At 38.5% G+C, this 16813-nt stretch overlaps 1 protein-coding gene across 14 annotated transcripts in view; it reads left to right on the plus strand.

Moving 5' to 3' along the window:
- Nucleotides 1-16813, plus strand: part of mast4 (microtubule associated serine/threonine kinase family member 4) — a 71314-nt gene that overhangs the window by 39706 nt on the left and 14795 nt on the right. For 6 of the 14 annotated variants that reach the window (XM_030148522.1, XM_030148523.1, XM_030148527.1 and 3 more), the window contains 9 exons: nucleotides 9883-9971; nucleotides 12540-12609; nucleotides 12959-12979; nucleotides 13454-13532; nucleotides 14414-14568; nucleotides 14662-14737; nucleotides 14827-15036; nucleotides 15167-15268; nucleotides 15968-16100. In XM_030148522.1, the coding sequence (XP_030004382.1) occupies nucleotides 9883-9971; nucleotides 12540-12609; nucleotides 12959-12979; nucleotides 13454-13532; nucleotides 14414-14568; nucleotides 14662-14737; nucleotides 14827-15036; nucleotides 15167-15268; nucleotides 15968-16100 (935 nt within the window). Of the gene's footprint in view, nucleotides 1-780; nucleotides 862-4532; nucleotides 5029-9882; nucleotides 9972-12539; nucleotides 12610-12958; nucleotides 12980-13453; nucleotides 13533-14413; nucleotides 14569-14661; nucleotides 14738-14826; nucleotides 15037-15166; nucleotides 15269-15967; nucleotides 16101-16813 lie in introns of those variants that run through there. The other 8 variants (XM_030148530.1, XM_030148531.1, XM_030148525.1 and 5 more) reach the window with 6 other exon arrangements.

Consider the following 16813-nt stretch of genomic DNA (forward strand, 5'->3'; position numbering starts at 1 on the left):
TTTACGTGGCAGATTTACCTTTTGTCACAGCCACACTCATATGTTGGATTTGATTAATTTTATACTGTGGTCAATAAGGCATTTGTCATGGTTCCTTCCATTTGAGCATTTGAATGCTATATGTGAGAGTCAAAATTGGAGAATGAGAGGCCAAATTTGATGTAAAATCATTCTTTCTGTGCAGATTCTAGGGCATAATGCCTCCACAGTACTGTGAGGTGTTTATCAGTGTGTTCCCATTTGTTGACAAACAAAAGATCACTCTAAATTCTCTCCTTGTTTATGATGATGAGAAGTATGCTCTGCTGTATTTTGCAGCATTTGCAGTTTTCAATGAATAAATTTTATATAAACAGTGTTGTAGTCTGTAAATATCTGTCATGGATGGATGCTTGTACAGTATTTCCAATATGGTTTTACATATTCTGATTTGTCTTCTCTGGGTTTCCACTGCAGTAAAAGTTATTCACCTCTATGTGACCTAATGCTCTGCAGTGCTACTGCTCAAAGTTTAATTTGAAAAGGCCTCAGTACATGACATCATCCTCTCTGGATCCAAACAGACTGGGTCAAACATCACTAACTTTACGTAACATTTGCAGAACCACACAAATACTTTTTCTTGCTCCTCAGGCACCATTTTGTTTCATCTAACAGGGATCATTGACTCTTCATGATGCTGCTGCTTTGTTTTGTGCACATGTCAGGGCTGTGAGGGTAACGGGGTTCTGCCATGTATGTAATAAAAGTCTATTCACTCCACTCCATTTAACTTTACAGCCTTACTCCCCGAAGCTTGAGCCCCACTCCCACTAGTCCTTGCAGTCCGTGCAGCCCGTTGCACGCTTTTCATTTTTGGAGGTAAGCGTGAGCTCTTGAACCATAGCTACAGTTAATATGTTTCTGAAAGGCCTGTTAGTGCATGTTTCTGTCAGTCTTGTGTTCATGCCTCCGATGGCTTGAACTGAGTTTGCACTTCGCTCTGCAATAATTCATTTGCCATTGAAATGACATTGAAATAGCAAGACACAGTTCTTATATAATGTCGATAGTGTCACCCCCTTCCCCCATCTTGCCCCCGTTTCTGTTCTGAGGTTTATGCTCCTCTTTCATGTGCTAAGTAGGATTTGTGGTATTTGAAATGCATCAAAGTGAAGAATGGTCTCAATCTGTCTGAATCCTGGCTGGATTGATTCATTTAGGAATAAAGAACATCCAAAAAACTAATTTTCGATTTCTCAGTAATGAGTCAATCTTATTGCTTGTATCTCAGTTCTACGTGTTTTGTGTGTTAAAATGTGTACATTAGTGAAGATTTTGATACTGTACAGAACATGAAGATCCACTTTTGTTTGTGGTTAATGTGCATTCATGATGTCTAAGATGGCATGTCATCCAATCAGTTCAGCTCTACCAAGACGCCCTGAATATATCTTTGTTTTAGGATAAACCTTATTTGGGCTTTCCTTTCATTTAGCTTATTGAGACAATAGTTTTATGATGGTTGACTTGTTATACGATTACTGCTTAACCCCTGAGGTTCTTAAGGTCTACGGTGTCAGAATAAAGGAAGTATTGTTCAAAGTATTAAAGCTGAATTAAAGGATATTAAAGTTGTATTCTGATATTAGAGTATAGTTTCTGTATTGTTGTAACAGTAACATTTCTCCAAACTTGATAACTAGCGTACGTTTTGAGAAGCTCCTTCTTTAGCAGCTTCTCCCTAACAAGTCCAGCTGGCCAGTTGGTTAAACATTGAATGGATAAAATATGAAGAATTATTAGCACACAGTTTTTAGAGACTGATAGACTAACAATTTATGTATTTGTCAGATTTACTTGGCTGCGTTTGACCGACGACTTGCTTCTGACGCAGATTTTGCCAAGAGAAATTGTTGGAATGAAACTTGGAGTCTTTTTTTATTTATTTTTTTGCCCCAAAGCCCATTCAAAACACTCAATTTTCAAGGCATTTTCTGTATCAATGAATAGCATGAAACACCCACCCATGTCACATCTGACCTCATCTTGTTCTCCTGAGCTTTCATAGAGAGTCAAGTGGAGCAGGCATTTAAGTGAGTCAGCTCCATACAAGACTGCAGTGATGTGTTTACTGGATATTCTTATTTATTCATTTTTGGTTGTCATTCCGTTATGCACCAGTTCGCAGGTTTATGGTGCGGCCTGTTGTGTTATAATCCCAGATGAGATGCTTAATCTATATGTTTATGGAATATAGCAGGCATCATCATCATGTCACCATCATCCTTGATGGTGCTCAACAGGAAATAATATTTTCAATCGATGTCATCATATGAAGATGCATGAGAAACAGATTGTCTGGATCGCGATGAATGTGTAAAATCATCATATTTACATGAGCCACACATTCACATTCTGCCTGTAAAGATGTGAGTCATCAGATGGATACACCGGCCAGTGTTAATGTAGTGACATGTATTGTATTCGCCAATCCCATGAAGCCACAGCTCGTCATTAATTGATGTTGGTTTGTGAGCAACTGTGAGGTTGGTTTGCTTATCGCAAGTCATACTGTAATCACAGTATTGAGAAAAGTTATTGCACGTCGCCCATCTGATTCTACATACACAGCCCTTACCAACTTTTATTTAATCAATTGTGGGTGAGAGTAGATTTGTTAACGACTAACTCATCGGGAATTATTCATCAGTAAGAATTTGATTGAGAATATATCAACCACATTGGTGTAAAATTTGTGCTACATTATCTTGTTTGGGTAAAAGTACACATGTGAGACTGTAATTTAGTTCTGCTGTGAGGCTGTGCAGTGAGTTGCATCGTTGTTTTCTGCTTTCATTGCTCAGTAATGATTGCTAACATGTATGCAGTATATAAATGGCTTGTGTTTAGCCCTATAACTGATATTGGATTTATAAAACATAAAAACTGGATCCCAGCTCAACGTGTTGGCTATCCAAAATTATGTAACAGTGCAATGCAGCATATGCAATCTGCAGTCTAAAAAGTTAACCCGTTTAATCTCTAGGCAAATTTTGCTGACCTGTCTCATGATTTATTAGTGATAACGCATCAGTGCTTGTGCTAAATTAGCATTCTGTAAAGTTCTTACGTTTTACATAATTCAGCCACACTTCTACTAATAGAGGAAATATATCTACTGTCATACCCAGTTGATGTATAGTAATCATTGTAGAAACATTTTTATATATATTTTTTTTTTTTTTCCCCTTGTCGTCCAATAAGAGGACAATAACCTACATTTTCTGCTTGCGATGTCAGTTCTTTCTGTGACCTCCCTAAGCATGCTGCTCTGTGCAAGTTTGACTTTGAACCATCTGAACCGTTGTTTCTTATGTGGAACACAGAAGCAGAGCAGAGCCATAATTAGAGTGAAGGCTGTCACACTGGCCTGTAGGGAAACGGACTGAGCCACTGTGAGGGAATGCAAACTCACACTCACACCAACACAGACCTTACAACGACAAAATGACTTGTGATAGCACTTTATTACAGAGGTGGTACGTGCAAATAGTAGCAGTGATTACGTGTCAGTCACGATGGTGTCAATTTTGCTTTCAATTCTACTGGTGCTCCTTTGAATCCTTTCCTGCAGTGTGCTTGGTAATAATTAGACTTTCTGGAAGCATCCTGGTGGTCCTCATATCTACTGTATTTCCTAAATGAGATTTTCAGCCTCTCTTTAAACTGACTCTTTCCTCTGTTTACTGTCAGTTTTACAACTGACCAATCACAATCCCACAAAATGGGTGTCTACACCCTTCCAAAACACCATAACACATGGAATTACAGCAGCCTCCTGCTGTGCACACAAACAGACAGGTGTTTTTACCATGGCTGTGGAGTTGTATTATTGCAGTAGTGCCAAGTGGCTGCTTACAGGGCTGAACTTTGTACTCTGGAGAATAATCATTGCACATAAGTGATCAGTATGTTGCTAATGGTTGTTTTGGGTTGTAGTCTTATTTAGCGTGGAATGTTTGTTTTGTTTCTGTGCCGGACAGCAACTGAATGTATGACTTTCCCCTCAAACTTCCATGAGCTGATCTTAAATCTTCTCACATACATTATATGCATATTTCACAAGCCAAACAGATCAGTTTTTAACAATAACCTTATTGTCCATTTTTAAAAAACTTTAGATGTATGTTATTTGCACGTAGCTGTTGTGCATTTAGCACCCTATCTGCCTTCCAGACAACATGAAAGGCGAACCAAATGTAATGAAGTTAAGGCGAGGCTTGAAGTAAATGAATGATTTCGGCCCGTGTATACAGGGAATGGCTGAGGGAAGAATTTATGCTGTGGCTCAAGATATCCATGCGAAAGCACAGCATTTCCATTTCAAATAGGTCCTGCTTTATACACTGACCCACAGGACTTTGGAGGGGTGCCAGTTTGTGAAATCTGTGAGTGCACAGCAGCATCTGCTGATGATGCAGCACCCCTCTGTCTCATAACCCCCCCCTTCACAGGATATGAAGTGGTAGATGCCTGTTACATGATATGAAGCATGTTGAGCGAAGGGAGCAGGGTGAGTGTTTGGGATAGAGAACACCGTCACAGTGAGACAGGAAAACAAAAATTCAGCCGGTATTAAGTGTCATATTTCCGCCACAGTGGACGTGTCAACACCTGACCTGGATCACACACTGTGTGCCTTTCAGGATCCTCCCTGGATTACTTTTTATTTGAGGACAGAGGAGGACAACGTGTCCTCCCTGCCACTGTGTTTATGCCGCAGCTGGCTGCAGATGTGTCAGTGCAGAGGAAGTTTGGACCTAAGGAGAGCTGTTGTAGGACTTCTAGTCAGGACTGCTCTGGGAGTCGCATCCTGTTGAATCCTGAAAACCGTCGCTTGTCCTCACCTGGTCTTTTAAAGCCCCCTTTACATCTCCCTCTCTGGCATGACTTGGACACAATGTCTGACTCAAGTCTGTGGACGATGTTGTCCAACTTTAACATGCCACATTTCTTTAGTGGAGCTCGTCTGCGCCGGTCCAAAAGGTAACCCTAAAAACAGTTTGTAGTATTCCACTTCATTCTTCTTTCAATATCATGTTGTATTTCACAGATAAGTTTTTAAATATTATGAGTAGATCCAGACAGAAAATGCATTTTCCACTCAAAGACCTAACTTGAATAACTGCCAGTTGTAGTATACTCTATGGATCTGTGCATGGCCGGAAAATTGCTTTTCCTTGCATTAACAGGTGACCTGGGGTGGTTTATGAGGACACAATGAATGAGAGGCTGGGTGTTCCCTGCTGCTCTATTGTGTATTATTTGCTCTGGGTGTCAAATGTTAATTCAGTGTTTGTTGTGGAGGCAGTGTCATGTTCATTACGCAGGATATGCATCTATAAGTCAGCCCTCCTATAACAGCTCAAACGGATAAATACAGAGTGTTTGTGGGGGGTTTTTCCACTATAGTTATTGTTGTTGCTGGATGCAAGAATCAAGAATGTACTGCCTCTGATATGTTGTATTTTTTTATTTATTTATTTATTTTTTTAAAGCAAGCACTATATTTCAGGTTTGGTTTACCCTTCTTACATCATCAAACTAATAGGCTTTCATTAGTTTATAGGATTCAGTGTGTGAAGAAGAGCAGACCAGTCCAGATAATATATAAGCCTCTACATCCCAGTTCTGTACATATTGAGGCTGCACTATTGGTAAAGCCCATACAACTGATATTTATTTTTAATCCCTGTCCTGACCTATTTTATAGTGCAGAGCAGCTTAACATGAAATGCTGGCTGTTTTGGACAACTTGTTTCAGTGCATGGATATTTCCTACATTTCATAACCCCTGTGGGCCATAAAAATTGAGGCAGAGTCTTGAAGCTCTACCATGTGGTTCTAACTAGTGCTGAAATGTGGCTGTAAATTCATAAATTAATTGATTTAATTTATTGATCAAAACATTCTGCTTGCAGAACCCTTTAATTTTATGTCATAGCAGCTATAATCAAGAAGATGAAAACAGAAATAAAGATGTCTGTTAGATTTAGTAAAAACATTTAAAAAGGGTGAGATATTAACATTACTGCAAATGCTGGCCAGATACTTATTTTCTTATTCGTCCTATTTTATGTGAAAATGTAAATTTCCCAAGGTTGTTACTTTGATAAATCAGTCTCTTTAAGTCAAATGTGTAAACATCAGCTTAAAACATGGTTGTCTTTAATGGCAGCATAAATACACTGCATTGCTTTTGCCCTAGCAGTAAGTTTTAAATACTATTAATAGCGCCGTGTGTCATATGTTTGGCTTTGAATTTGGGTTTGTCACCGAGTAGCAGTAATTTATGTGGCATTACGCTTTGTCAGCCCACCTGACAGCTCTGACAGGAGAGTAAAACTAGCAGAAATAAAAAAAGATTAATCATGGTTTCATGTTGTCATGGGTCAGGATGGGATATTTTCGATTTATCTGGATTCAAAGTGTTGTGAATCAAAGAGTATCATCTATTTTTTCCTCTTTCTTCATCCAAAATAAATAAAAAAGCCAAAATCTTAGAAATAGCCTGACAGATTCAGATTACTTTGTAATGATAAAGAGTACAGCTGAGATGTGTTTATTTAAAGTGCAAAATAGATGTAAAACTATTTTTTGTGACCATTTTTAACCACGCAGCCCTGATATGGAAAGTTTATTAACTTTTATAAACACCTAGTAGAGAACACTTTTAGTTATTCTGTCAGAGCATTTTTAGCCACTGAGCAGCAGATCTGCTCTGATGTGGAGATTTTATTTGTAGTGCAACAATGGTTGATGAGGTTGAACGTTTTGTGTATCAGTGTGGATCAGAAATGGGTAAACCTCATATGGATCCAGTCCAAGAATCTAACATCTGCAATACTGCATACAACACTGGCCTACTTTCTCCCTATCATCTTCCCCCATAGCTGCTTTATCCCCCTTTACAGCTTCACTATCCCAATACTGTTTCCCCTCACTCAGCCTTTTTGGCCACAGAGACTTCTCCTCCAACACTTAGTCGTAAAATGTGACAGAGATGGTACATCATTACCCACAGCTGTTCTTATGTTTTGTTTGTTTCCTTGCGATACAATCCTAATGTAGTCATGTTAATCTCTCCTTCATGCTAGAGGTGGAGAGTATATCAAATATACTCAATGTATTACAGTATTACATATTTTTGCATTATTGTTGTTAGGCCAGAAAGCACATTTATTTCTGGTTTCAGAGATCATCTTGTGAGTCTGTCAGCACTAAACATTTTTATTTAACCCTTTTTAACCTGCAGGAGTTTGTGCACTATCATTTGCTACCACAGAGGAAATAAAGTCATGCCAACTGAAAACAATACCCCGCAGCCAGTGTGGTCAAGGGTAACAAGTTCAGGTCATCTCCATAGTGTTCTTTACCACTAATGAGAAGAAAATCTGTCAGACAGCCAAAAAGTACCTTTGTTACACATGTTGAGCTCAGAAAATAGTGTGAAATCTGTCAAAGAAATTATTCTGAGAGGAAGTGAATCTTGGTGCAAACTTGATGAGTTTGCCATGTGTAGATTTTGTTAGGAAAAATGTAAATGCACTTGTTATAGTTTGCAGTTTAACTTGGAACAGTGGACAGCATGGCAGAGAAAAGCCATGATTTGTTTTTTTCTTTATTTTCTTCAGACTTTATAGTAAACCACTTCTTGATAAATAAGCACCTGACTTTGTTACCCACATTTCAGCCAAAAAAATTCAGGGGTATGTTGCTGTTTAGCCAAAATATATTGACATCTTTTTCTTTTTTTTTTTTGCCTAGCTCTACTTCACATGTGGCTCTGTGAGTGGCACTCAGCTCTCTAATAGGGCTTATATTTGTATAAACACTGGGTCGAGTAGTGTGAGGGTGAACCAACAAGAGGGTTGATTGGGCAGCAGTGTGGCATTCTCTTGGCCTAATCCACAGTGAGAGGGTATAAATAGATCTCGTTAAATGTGATCCTCTTTGACTGAACACCTGTGTACCGCATTTTCTTCACTCCCTCCCCATCATGATAAATGATTCATGGCACGTGTCCACACTCTTGATTGCAGGGGTTAGCCCAAGGTGCAACTTTACCAAATGGGGATGAATCACATTTCAGTCCAAACAGGGGTTTGTTGTTGATTTCGGGAGATGAATTTGGATTTCAGTATCTAGAGTGTAATGTGCTTTATTGTCAGAGGAGGTGAAAACTGGCTGTAATGTAAACCATAATATAATAAGGCATTCGTGAGTCAAAGAGCTGCAGAACATGTGTTGATTAGTTTTCCAAACGCTTGTCAAAAAGTGTTCAACATACAAAATGTATCTGATTTATGCAGAAGTCTAATTGCTGTCTCTGAAAGTTGTAATTGCTTATTTTCAGCCTCCAGTAGATCCAGACCTGACTCGTATACGCAGAAGTATTGTGACCTTGTTACATAACATTTTCAGTTCCCATAAAAATTTACCTCCAGTAGCTATTCAGAATTACTTAAATGACATTGAGCCTCCAGGTGCTCTGCAGTGTCACCTGTAGGAGCATGTTGATAAAGAGATGACTGACTGACTGACAGAAGCTTGTGCATTTCATCAACCTGTGAATCCATGTCACGTTGCACCTGTGACTGACTGACACACTGTCTCGGTCTTTTTGGGGCTCCTGCTCTCTGTTTGCTGACAGTCTGTTTATCTCTTCATTTCAGTACTCAAACATTCAGAGAAACTGATGAATTCATTTGTTTTTGTGTTGCAAATTTGAAGTGGTAAGACAGGAATTATTATTGAATAACATCGGCTAAATTCTGTTGGAAAGGGCTCAGTTCTCTAAGGAGGTTATGCAACGGGATGTCATTGAGAGTCTCTGACCTTGAAGTGAATTGGTTTTCTTCAGGCTTTATGTTTCCACTGACAGCCTTTAATTTGAAGCATAAATCCAAGTTTGATGTAGACATTGAAAATTGAGGCTGCTTTTATACTCAAACATTTCATTTTTCCTTTCAAGGTTAACCAGTGGGACATTAATGAGTCACATGTTGTGGATCACAGCCGCCCCACATGCCCAACATACAGTACATAAAGGCATTGCCGAGCACATAACCTGGCTCTTTGGTGACTGAGCCTGTGTACTTAGTCTATTTTAACATCCTGACAGTGCCCTCTTATTGTGATCATGCAGCACTTTGTTGGCTATTATGGTGCTGAAATAACCCTTTATTTGTTCTAAGTGCTGAAATTGGTTTATTGTTATCTCTTTATGATCCACAATACAGTCTGCAGTAAACACAGAAACAGTCTCCGAAAGTGTTTCAATAATAGACACGAAGTGGACACAGCTTTGAAAGATGTTCCACTGGCAATCTGCAGGTTCAGCTTCCTGCCAACTGTGATGTTGGTCTAGTGTCATCTTTGGCGTATGAGGTCAGATTCAATAAAGTTTGAGTTCTACTGCAAAAACAACACTAGTAGCAAAAAGCAAAATCTCCTCAAATATGACAAAAAAATTCCATATATTTAGCAAAAAAACCACTGAAAATTTAAAAAAAAAAAAAAAAAAAAAAAAATCAAGAACAGTTTTATTTAAAGTGAAATATCTTGTTCCCTAGCTGAAATATCATGCAAAGCATTGCTTAGCTTGTTACTTGTTAAGTCTAACTCAGTATTTGGCAGAATATTTTATGAAGATAAACTTTGATGTGTTTTCCAAAAATAAGGAAAAAAAAACTAACTCCTCTAATGAAAAACATGCTTGGAGGAAATATGTTTGTGGTTAGAAAAAAAATCACTCATTTACTTTAGTAAAATTCCCTTTTTTGCAGCATGGATTGTCACCTAGTATTCTGCCTAATATTTAATTCTGTGCATTTATAGCTGCAGAACGAGCAACAGAAAAAGCCTGATTGGAAGTGGTCAATCCTCAGGTTTACCACGACCTCACTCCCCCCTCTCCTCTCTTACAGGTAAGTGAGTGTAGTTGTTCACTGTGCACTTTTACCCACCTGTGTGTTGCATTCCCCACAAAGGGAAATTCATTGTTGCACAAAAGCCGAGCTATTAATTCACAGCGCATTCTACTAAGAACACCGTCTATTGTGTTATGAAAAAAATCTGGTTTATTCAGTCTGTACAAAGGTGGATTTCTACATACACCATGATCCTGTTTTGCTTCTCTTTTCATATCTTTAAATCAGATTCTAACCTGGCATAGAAAAGTGGTATCATTAAATGTAGAAAAATTCATTTAGGATGTAGTAGTTCATCATAATATGCAGAAAGCATCCAGGGGAGAACTAACTTAAAAGTAGTGGCTTTATTGTTTTTGTGCGTACAGAAAAAATCTTTGTCAGGACATTTCTGTGGCGTTTTGGGCTGATTTTTACTAAACAGTGGTAACTCCAGGGGCAGTGATTGTGCTGGGTGAGGAAGTGGTGGCCTGCAGAGAGGAAATGCACAGGAGCAGAGGGAGGGGAGACCTCGTTTACCACAGGGCGTTTTATTTCCTGGCATTGGTCAGCAAAAGCAGAGCAGTAACTCGCAGTGTTTAGTCTGTATTGGAACTTAAGGAAGGGGCCCAGTTTTTAAAATGTACTCAGATTCAGAATTAGCAGACAGACTCGAGAATGAATTGGCTCAGCTTTGGGATGACTTCACACTGTGGCAGAGACGTAACGTAGGCACCAAAGGTAAGAAAACATCCCCTCACATCCCTTCAGTGTAATCTCATGTCGTTCTTCTGATTACTGTTTTAAGCATTACGTACACAGCGGATATACCAGCACAAACATGACTTTGTTCTGGATTATGCTATCTTGAAACCACGTTTTACAGATTATTGTCTCTTCAGGTTCATTCCAACTCCCAATGGAGGAAGTTATCATCTCTAATTGGCTGTGATTACGATTATATTTCAATTAGTTCATCAGTAACGAGATTCAGTGGCTCTGTCATTGTTCCCCAGTAAGGAAAAGCCATGTCTCTATCATCACAGGAGGTGGTGGCTTTGTAGCTTCTGGTTAATTAACTGTTTGCACCCTCTGTTAGTGGTGGAGGTAATTATGTTTGATTAATGCTGGTCCACAGGTTTGTTTGTACATCATGGGTGTATAAATGTAACAGCTATGAGAAGGTCCCTGAAGTACAATGTGTTCAGTGGCCCAAAACTTTCAGAACCAGTAAGGTAATACAGTACAATATGTTGTGTATGTAAAAAGGAAGGAGGGCTTTGTTATTGGAAAAGATGGTCTCCCAGTCAAAAGTATGTTAAGAACAGTTTACTGCTTTATAGATACCTAAAGGATATTACATTCCTAAATAGAGCTGGATGATGCAGCCAAAACATTTATTTTTTTTCAGTGAATCAGTGACGATAGTTAAATAAAAACTGCATATGTGCAGCATCAACAGCAATATCAAAAGCAGCATTTTTAAGGTTTCACTGTGTATTATTTGTTAAAAAGAAAAATATTAATATAATAAAGTGCCACTTTTACAGCAATGACTGAAGAAACATATTTGCAGTAAATATGTAACATAAGCAAACAGGATGCATTTTTAGTATTTTGTAGAAGAAAAAGTGTCCAGATTAACCACTAATCTCAGTTTTGCATTTTAGGGCTTCTTTTTTGTTGTTTTGTTTTTTTACTATTTTCATAGAGCAAAAACTTGATTTGACATATTATCTAGCCCTAGACCTGTGATACAATATGTTAATCTTTTTTAATAATGCAGTGCATATCATAGAGACTACATTAATAAATTACAGTTGAATTTTACCTTTACCTTTGGAACTTAAGGTTTTATAATAGCATCATAGCAGTTTGGATAACTTAAATGCCTGTTGGGCTTTTGGAGGTTTACAGCTATCACATTTGCAAAGCAAATCACTGTCTCAGAAGTTGAACCATTTGCGATCGGTGAGAAGGGAGTATTAAACTACTTCGTATGCTGCCATCAGGTATCATGTTTGACATCTCTGCATGCCGTGTGAAAGCCAAGAGGCTTTTGAAAACAAATTGGTTAAAGCACAACATTATACTCTTATTGGCAAGCAAAGGTAGGATAAAAGATGAGAGGATAAGCGTGACATTTGACTGCAAAGTGGGCTATTCAGTGAGCTGGAAAATGATCATGAAATATGCTTTTAGTCCATGTGCTGTTGGTGAATGTGATACTGTGGAATGAGGTGTGGGTGTATCTACTTTGCTTGACTGTTGACCTTGTTTCCTGCTCATATAAAACCAGTAAAGTGTAAAGATTACCGCAACGTGTCAAAAACAGAAAGACCTTCAATATAATGATGGTCAGACCAAAGTAATGAAATTTATACTTGTCTATAATGTTATCTATAATGTCACACCACTGGTTCAGCATTCTATAAACATAAGACAGAATGTACAGTAACACATCATCTTTTAGAAAATGTAGTTGTTTTTACTTTTATATTTACAATTCTCACCTAACCAGTTGTTTATTGCAGACCTGTGCTGCTTGTTTTCCTTCATTTCTGTTTTTGCTTCATTTATTTGCAGGAACAAGTCCACAAGACAGTCCCAGAAATTTTTCTCCTAGTGCCTCTGCTCATTTCTCTTTTGCACGAAGGTAACACAACCATGGGTATTCACTCCATTTTCAATGAAAATAATTTGCCAGTATGGAACAATCATGTCCTTGTGTCTGTTCCACCATCTGAAAAGAAGCAGATGGAGACTTGTCAGATACACATTTGTTGAATAATAAATAAATAAAATGGAGTCTGCTGTGCTCTGAGATGTAACCAGTCAACAGTGCCCACCAATAAAGACATTAATCTGAAGTTGTTTCTCCTCTTTACTTAGACGGTATGCTTAATTCCCTGTGTCAGATACAGCACCAACAATGTATTTTCTTTATTTATAAACCACACAATATTAGTGGTTTAGTAATTGTGTATTTTTATTATAATCCACAGTCATTGCCACAGAGCAGAAAGGTAATTTCATGTTAGGCTGTCATTTGCACTTTAACTGTCATAACCACACATTTGTCTCAAAACACACTTGACTGGAGCTCATCGTCCACTTCTACAGTTTTTCACATTTCACCTCTAAAGTTTTCTGCCATCCAGTTTATGTTTGTCATTCACTTATGTTTATATTTTTTATTTATTTATTTTTACATCTCTTCAAATAGTTGTTTTTTATGCTATCTGTAGAGTTCATCTTAGGTCCCCTTTCATCAATAACCATGTGATCATTAGGATTTTGAGAGTGTCTTTATGTTTTTAGTGTAAACATGAAAGTCAACATACAATATTTCATCGTTTTAAAGACAAACATTGTACAAACTTGTCTTTGTTTAAAAGTGGATTCTTCTCAGTGGAATTCTGTTATAATTGCTAGAAATCTTTTATAAGTTAAAACGATGTAGTGACCGTTTTGTGTTTGCCTTTGCTGTTGTGTGACAGGACTGATGGTCGCCGCTGGTCACTGGCCTCCCTTCCCTCCTCTGGCTATGGAACCAACACGCCCAGCTCCACTGTCTCTGTAAGCGTCATGCAGTCACTCGACATGTGTCTGAAACATATGCATAGCAACTGAAACACGTTTATGCATTTAATTTGACAACAATAACAATTGTCTCTCTGGCTCTGCTTCTGTTCTGGCTAGCCCAGTGTAATACCCACTGTTCTGAAGCTGCATATGGAAAGAGTTTATGAGCAAACACCCTCTATGAGGGGCCAAAGATTTGTTCCAGTGTAAACACAGATCTGGCACTCGCACACAAATGCACACAAACACACACAGTCCCCCATTTCAGTCTCATTCATTGTAAGCACTTCCTCTGTCCACAAAAAAGAATTGTATTCAAATGCACTAACATGATCACAGTTCTCATTATTGTTATAGGAAGCAGACCGAGCATGCACATGAAAACAGTAACGCATATATGTTCGCTGTTTATGGATTAAAAAATGTCATGGGGATTTTTATTGTTTAATTTTATCGTTTGTGACATTTACATTGCATTTCTGTTCCACTAACCATTGCTTTACCACGTCATCTTCCAAAGAAGGCAGGTTCTTTTTTTATTTTTAAACATTAGATATGTGTGAAGCTCGTAGTTTAGTTATGCTTTACATTAATTAAGTTTAAGTGTAGTGTGAGTGTTAATGTTTGTTGTTTTTCAGCTCAGTAAATTCCAGTGTAGTGGTTTTTTTGTTTGTTTGTTTTTTTTTATATTTCCTTCTATCATTGTTTCATGCATCACCATCTGACTTTATTTCATTCCTTTTAGGGTGTTTGAAGGTTTGTATTTATTTATTTATGAGGGAAAATGCCATACTTTTTTTTTTATTCACATTAGAATGTCTGTCTCTTTTTTTTTTTTTCTTTTCATGTTGAATATATATTTGTTTCATTTCCAGTCATCCTGTTCATCACAGGAGAAGCTGCACCAGCTGCCCTTCCAGCCTACACCCGACGAACTGCACTTCCTCTCCAAGCACTTCTGCACTGAGAGCATCTCCGGAGATGAATGCCGGAGAGCGACGGCTATGCGACCCCGCTCACGAAGTCTCAGGTATTATTTGACCTTTAAAAAATATGAAACGCATTTGCAATGACTAGCTCTTGTGCTGCTCAGTGACTAACTTTGGTCCAACTTGTTGTTTAGCCCTGGAAGATCTCCGTCCTGTTATGACCATGAGATTATTATGATGAATCACGTCTACAAGGAAAGGTTTCCCAAGGTACGTGTTCACAATAAACACGTTACATACGTTTGGAGCCATTATTTGTGTTGCACATCATCTAAGTTGCTGATTTCCTCTCACTGCAGGCCACAGCTCAGATGGAGGAAAGGATTCAGGAGATCATCCGCAGTAACTCCCCAGAGAGCGTCCTCCCTTTGGCAGATGGCGTGCTCGGCTTTGCCCACCACCAGATAATTGAACTGGCCCGTGACTGTCTGGAGAAGAGCCGACTAGGACTCATCACCTCCAGCTACTTCTGCGAGCTCACTGACAAGCTGGAGAGGCTCGTTCAGGAAGTGAGTACTATACCGATATGGTTTTGTTTTATTCCAGAAGCACTGCATGAAAATGAAAGCACTGTGTTCAAGAGAAGCCATTTTGGAAAACCCTGCAGCATGACTGATGTCCTGGACGGTCTATGTTTAGTCCACAGAGAGGTCAGAAAGCGAGGAAGTGAACTTCATCAGAGAACTGGTGAAGAAGATCCTTATAGTCATAGCCCGACCTGCTCGACTCCTGGAATGTCTGGTACGTCTTAATATTTAATTTTATTTTTTTCAATTCAACCTTTGTTTAACCAAGAAAAATCCTATTGAGATTAAGAATCTCTTTTACAAGGGAGTCTTGGCCAAAATGGGCAGTAGCAAATACAACACACAATTACAGGATTACACAGTTAAAGCAGATATAACAGACACATTTGACAATAAATAGTTAGTAAAAAAAAAAAACATTTGCATGGAGATTAAGAAAAACAAGTACAAGTTATGGAATTGCCCACAAGAACTACTAGTTTGGACTTAAAAGCACTCAAAGAATTTAACTCAATCAGTTTCCAGTCTTTCTGCAGCTGATTCCATGCATAAGGTGCAGAGTAAACATAAGCTCTTTGACCCAGTTCTGTTGGGGTAAATGGAACAGAGAGCAATACATGATCATTTGTACAGAGAGACTAAATGTCAGAATTTCTCTTCACAATTAATGCATAAATGTAGAAAGGCACAAGGCCAAGTATTGCCCTCTATATAAACATGTACCAATGGTTGATCCTTCTGGTAGCCAGAGCAGGCTATCCTACCCCAGAGTACAACTCACAGTGGTGAGATGACACTTTAAAATTGCTTTTTCACTCACTAAACCTTTTGCCTTAAAACAACTTCACCCTCTTACTGACATCACCAGGAAAAGAACCACATCATTGTATCCTAAAGTATGCTGTTTCTCCAGGAATTTGATCCGGAGGAGTTTTACCACCTTTTGGAGGCAGCTGAAGGACACGCTAAAGAGGGCCAGGGCATTAAAACGGACATCCCCCGTTACATCATTAGCCAGCTGGGACTCACAAGGGATCCTCTGGAAGGTACAGGAAGGTCTTATTGTCTATCATCATCATCATCAGTGGTAGTAAAACACAGACAGCTCTGAAGGGATTGTCAGTGCTGGATCAGCAGAATTGTAAAATATCGCCATTTTATTCTGTGTATATGCTGTATACCTGAATAAAAAACACACTTGTGATGCTTAAACAAATAAAATTAGATTATATAATTGTCAAATACTGATATTGATTCCTCTATTAATAACTAGCCAGACTCCAATATAATTTATTATTATTAAAATTAAATAAAGTATAATATGGCTATGATGAGGTAATTATTACTGAACTGTGTTGAGACTGTAAAGGAATGAAAGGACTGAGCATGTGGAGAAAGCTACTTGACTAATGTCCTTTGCTGAACAGACCATCTTTCTAATGACTCTGTCTCACCAGATTCAGGAACCAACAACATTCATTATGACTAATTAGAAAAGAATAGCCTCCCCACAGACCTTATACCGATCCACACAGGCTGCCTCATCAGCCAGCCCCTCCATTCATTTCCCCTGTGTGTCTCCAGTGTTTCGTTTGCCCTGTGCCTGAAGCACGCCTACAAGGAAGGACAGATGTTAAATAGCAGAGGAAATGTGTTTACAGGCCCTCTAGGGATGAAGTAAACACCCTCCCATGAAATAACACACATGGACATGGCATGGCTGCACCAAAAGCACACACACAGACAAACATGAAAGATG

This window comes from Sphaeramia orbicularis, chromosome 12 (assembly GCF_902148855.1).
Source record: "Sphaeramia orbicularis chromosome 12, fSphaOr1.1, whole genome shotgun sequence".
Taxonomy (NCBI): domain Eukaryota; kingdom Metazoa; phylum Chordata; class Actinopteri; order Kurtiformes; family Apogonidae; genus Sphaeramia; species Sphaeramia orbicularis.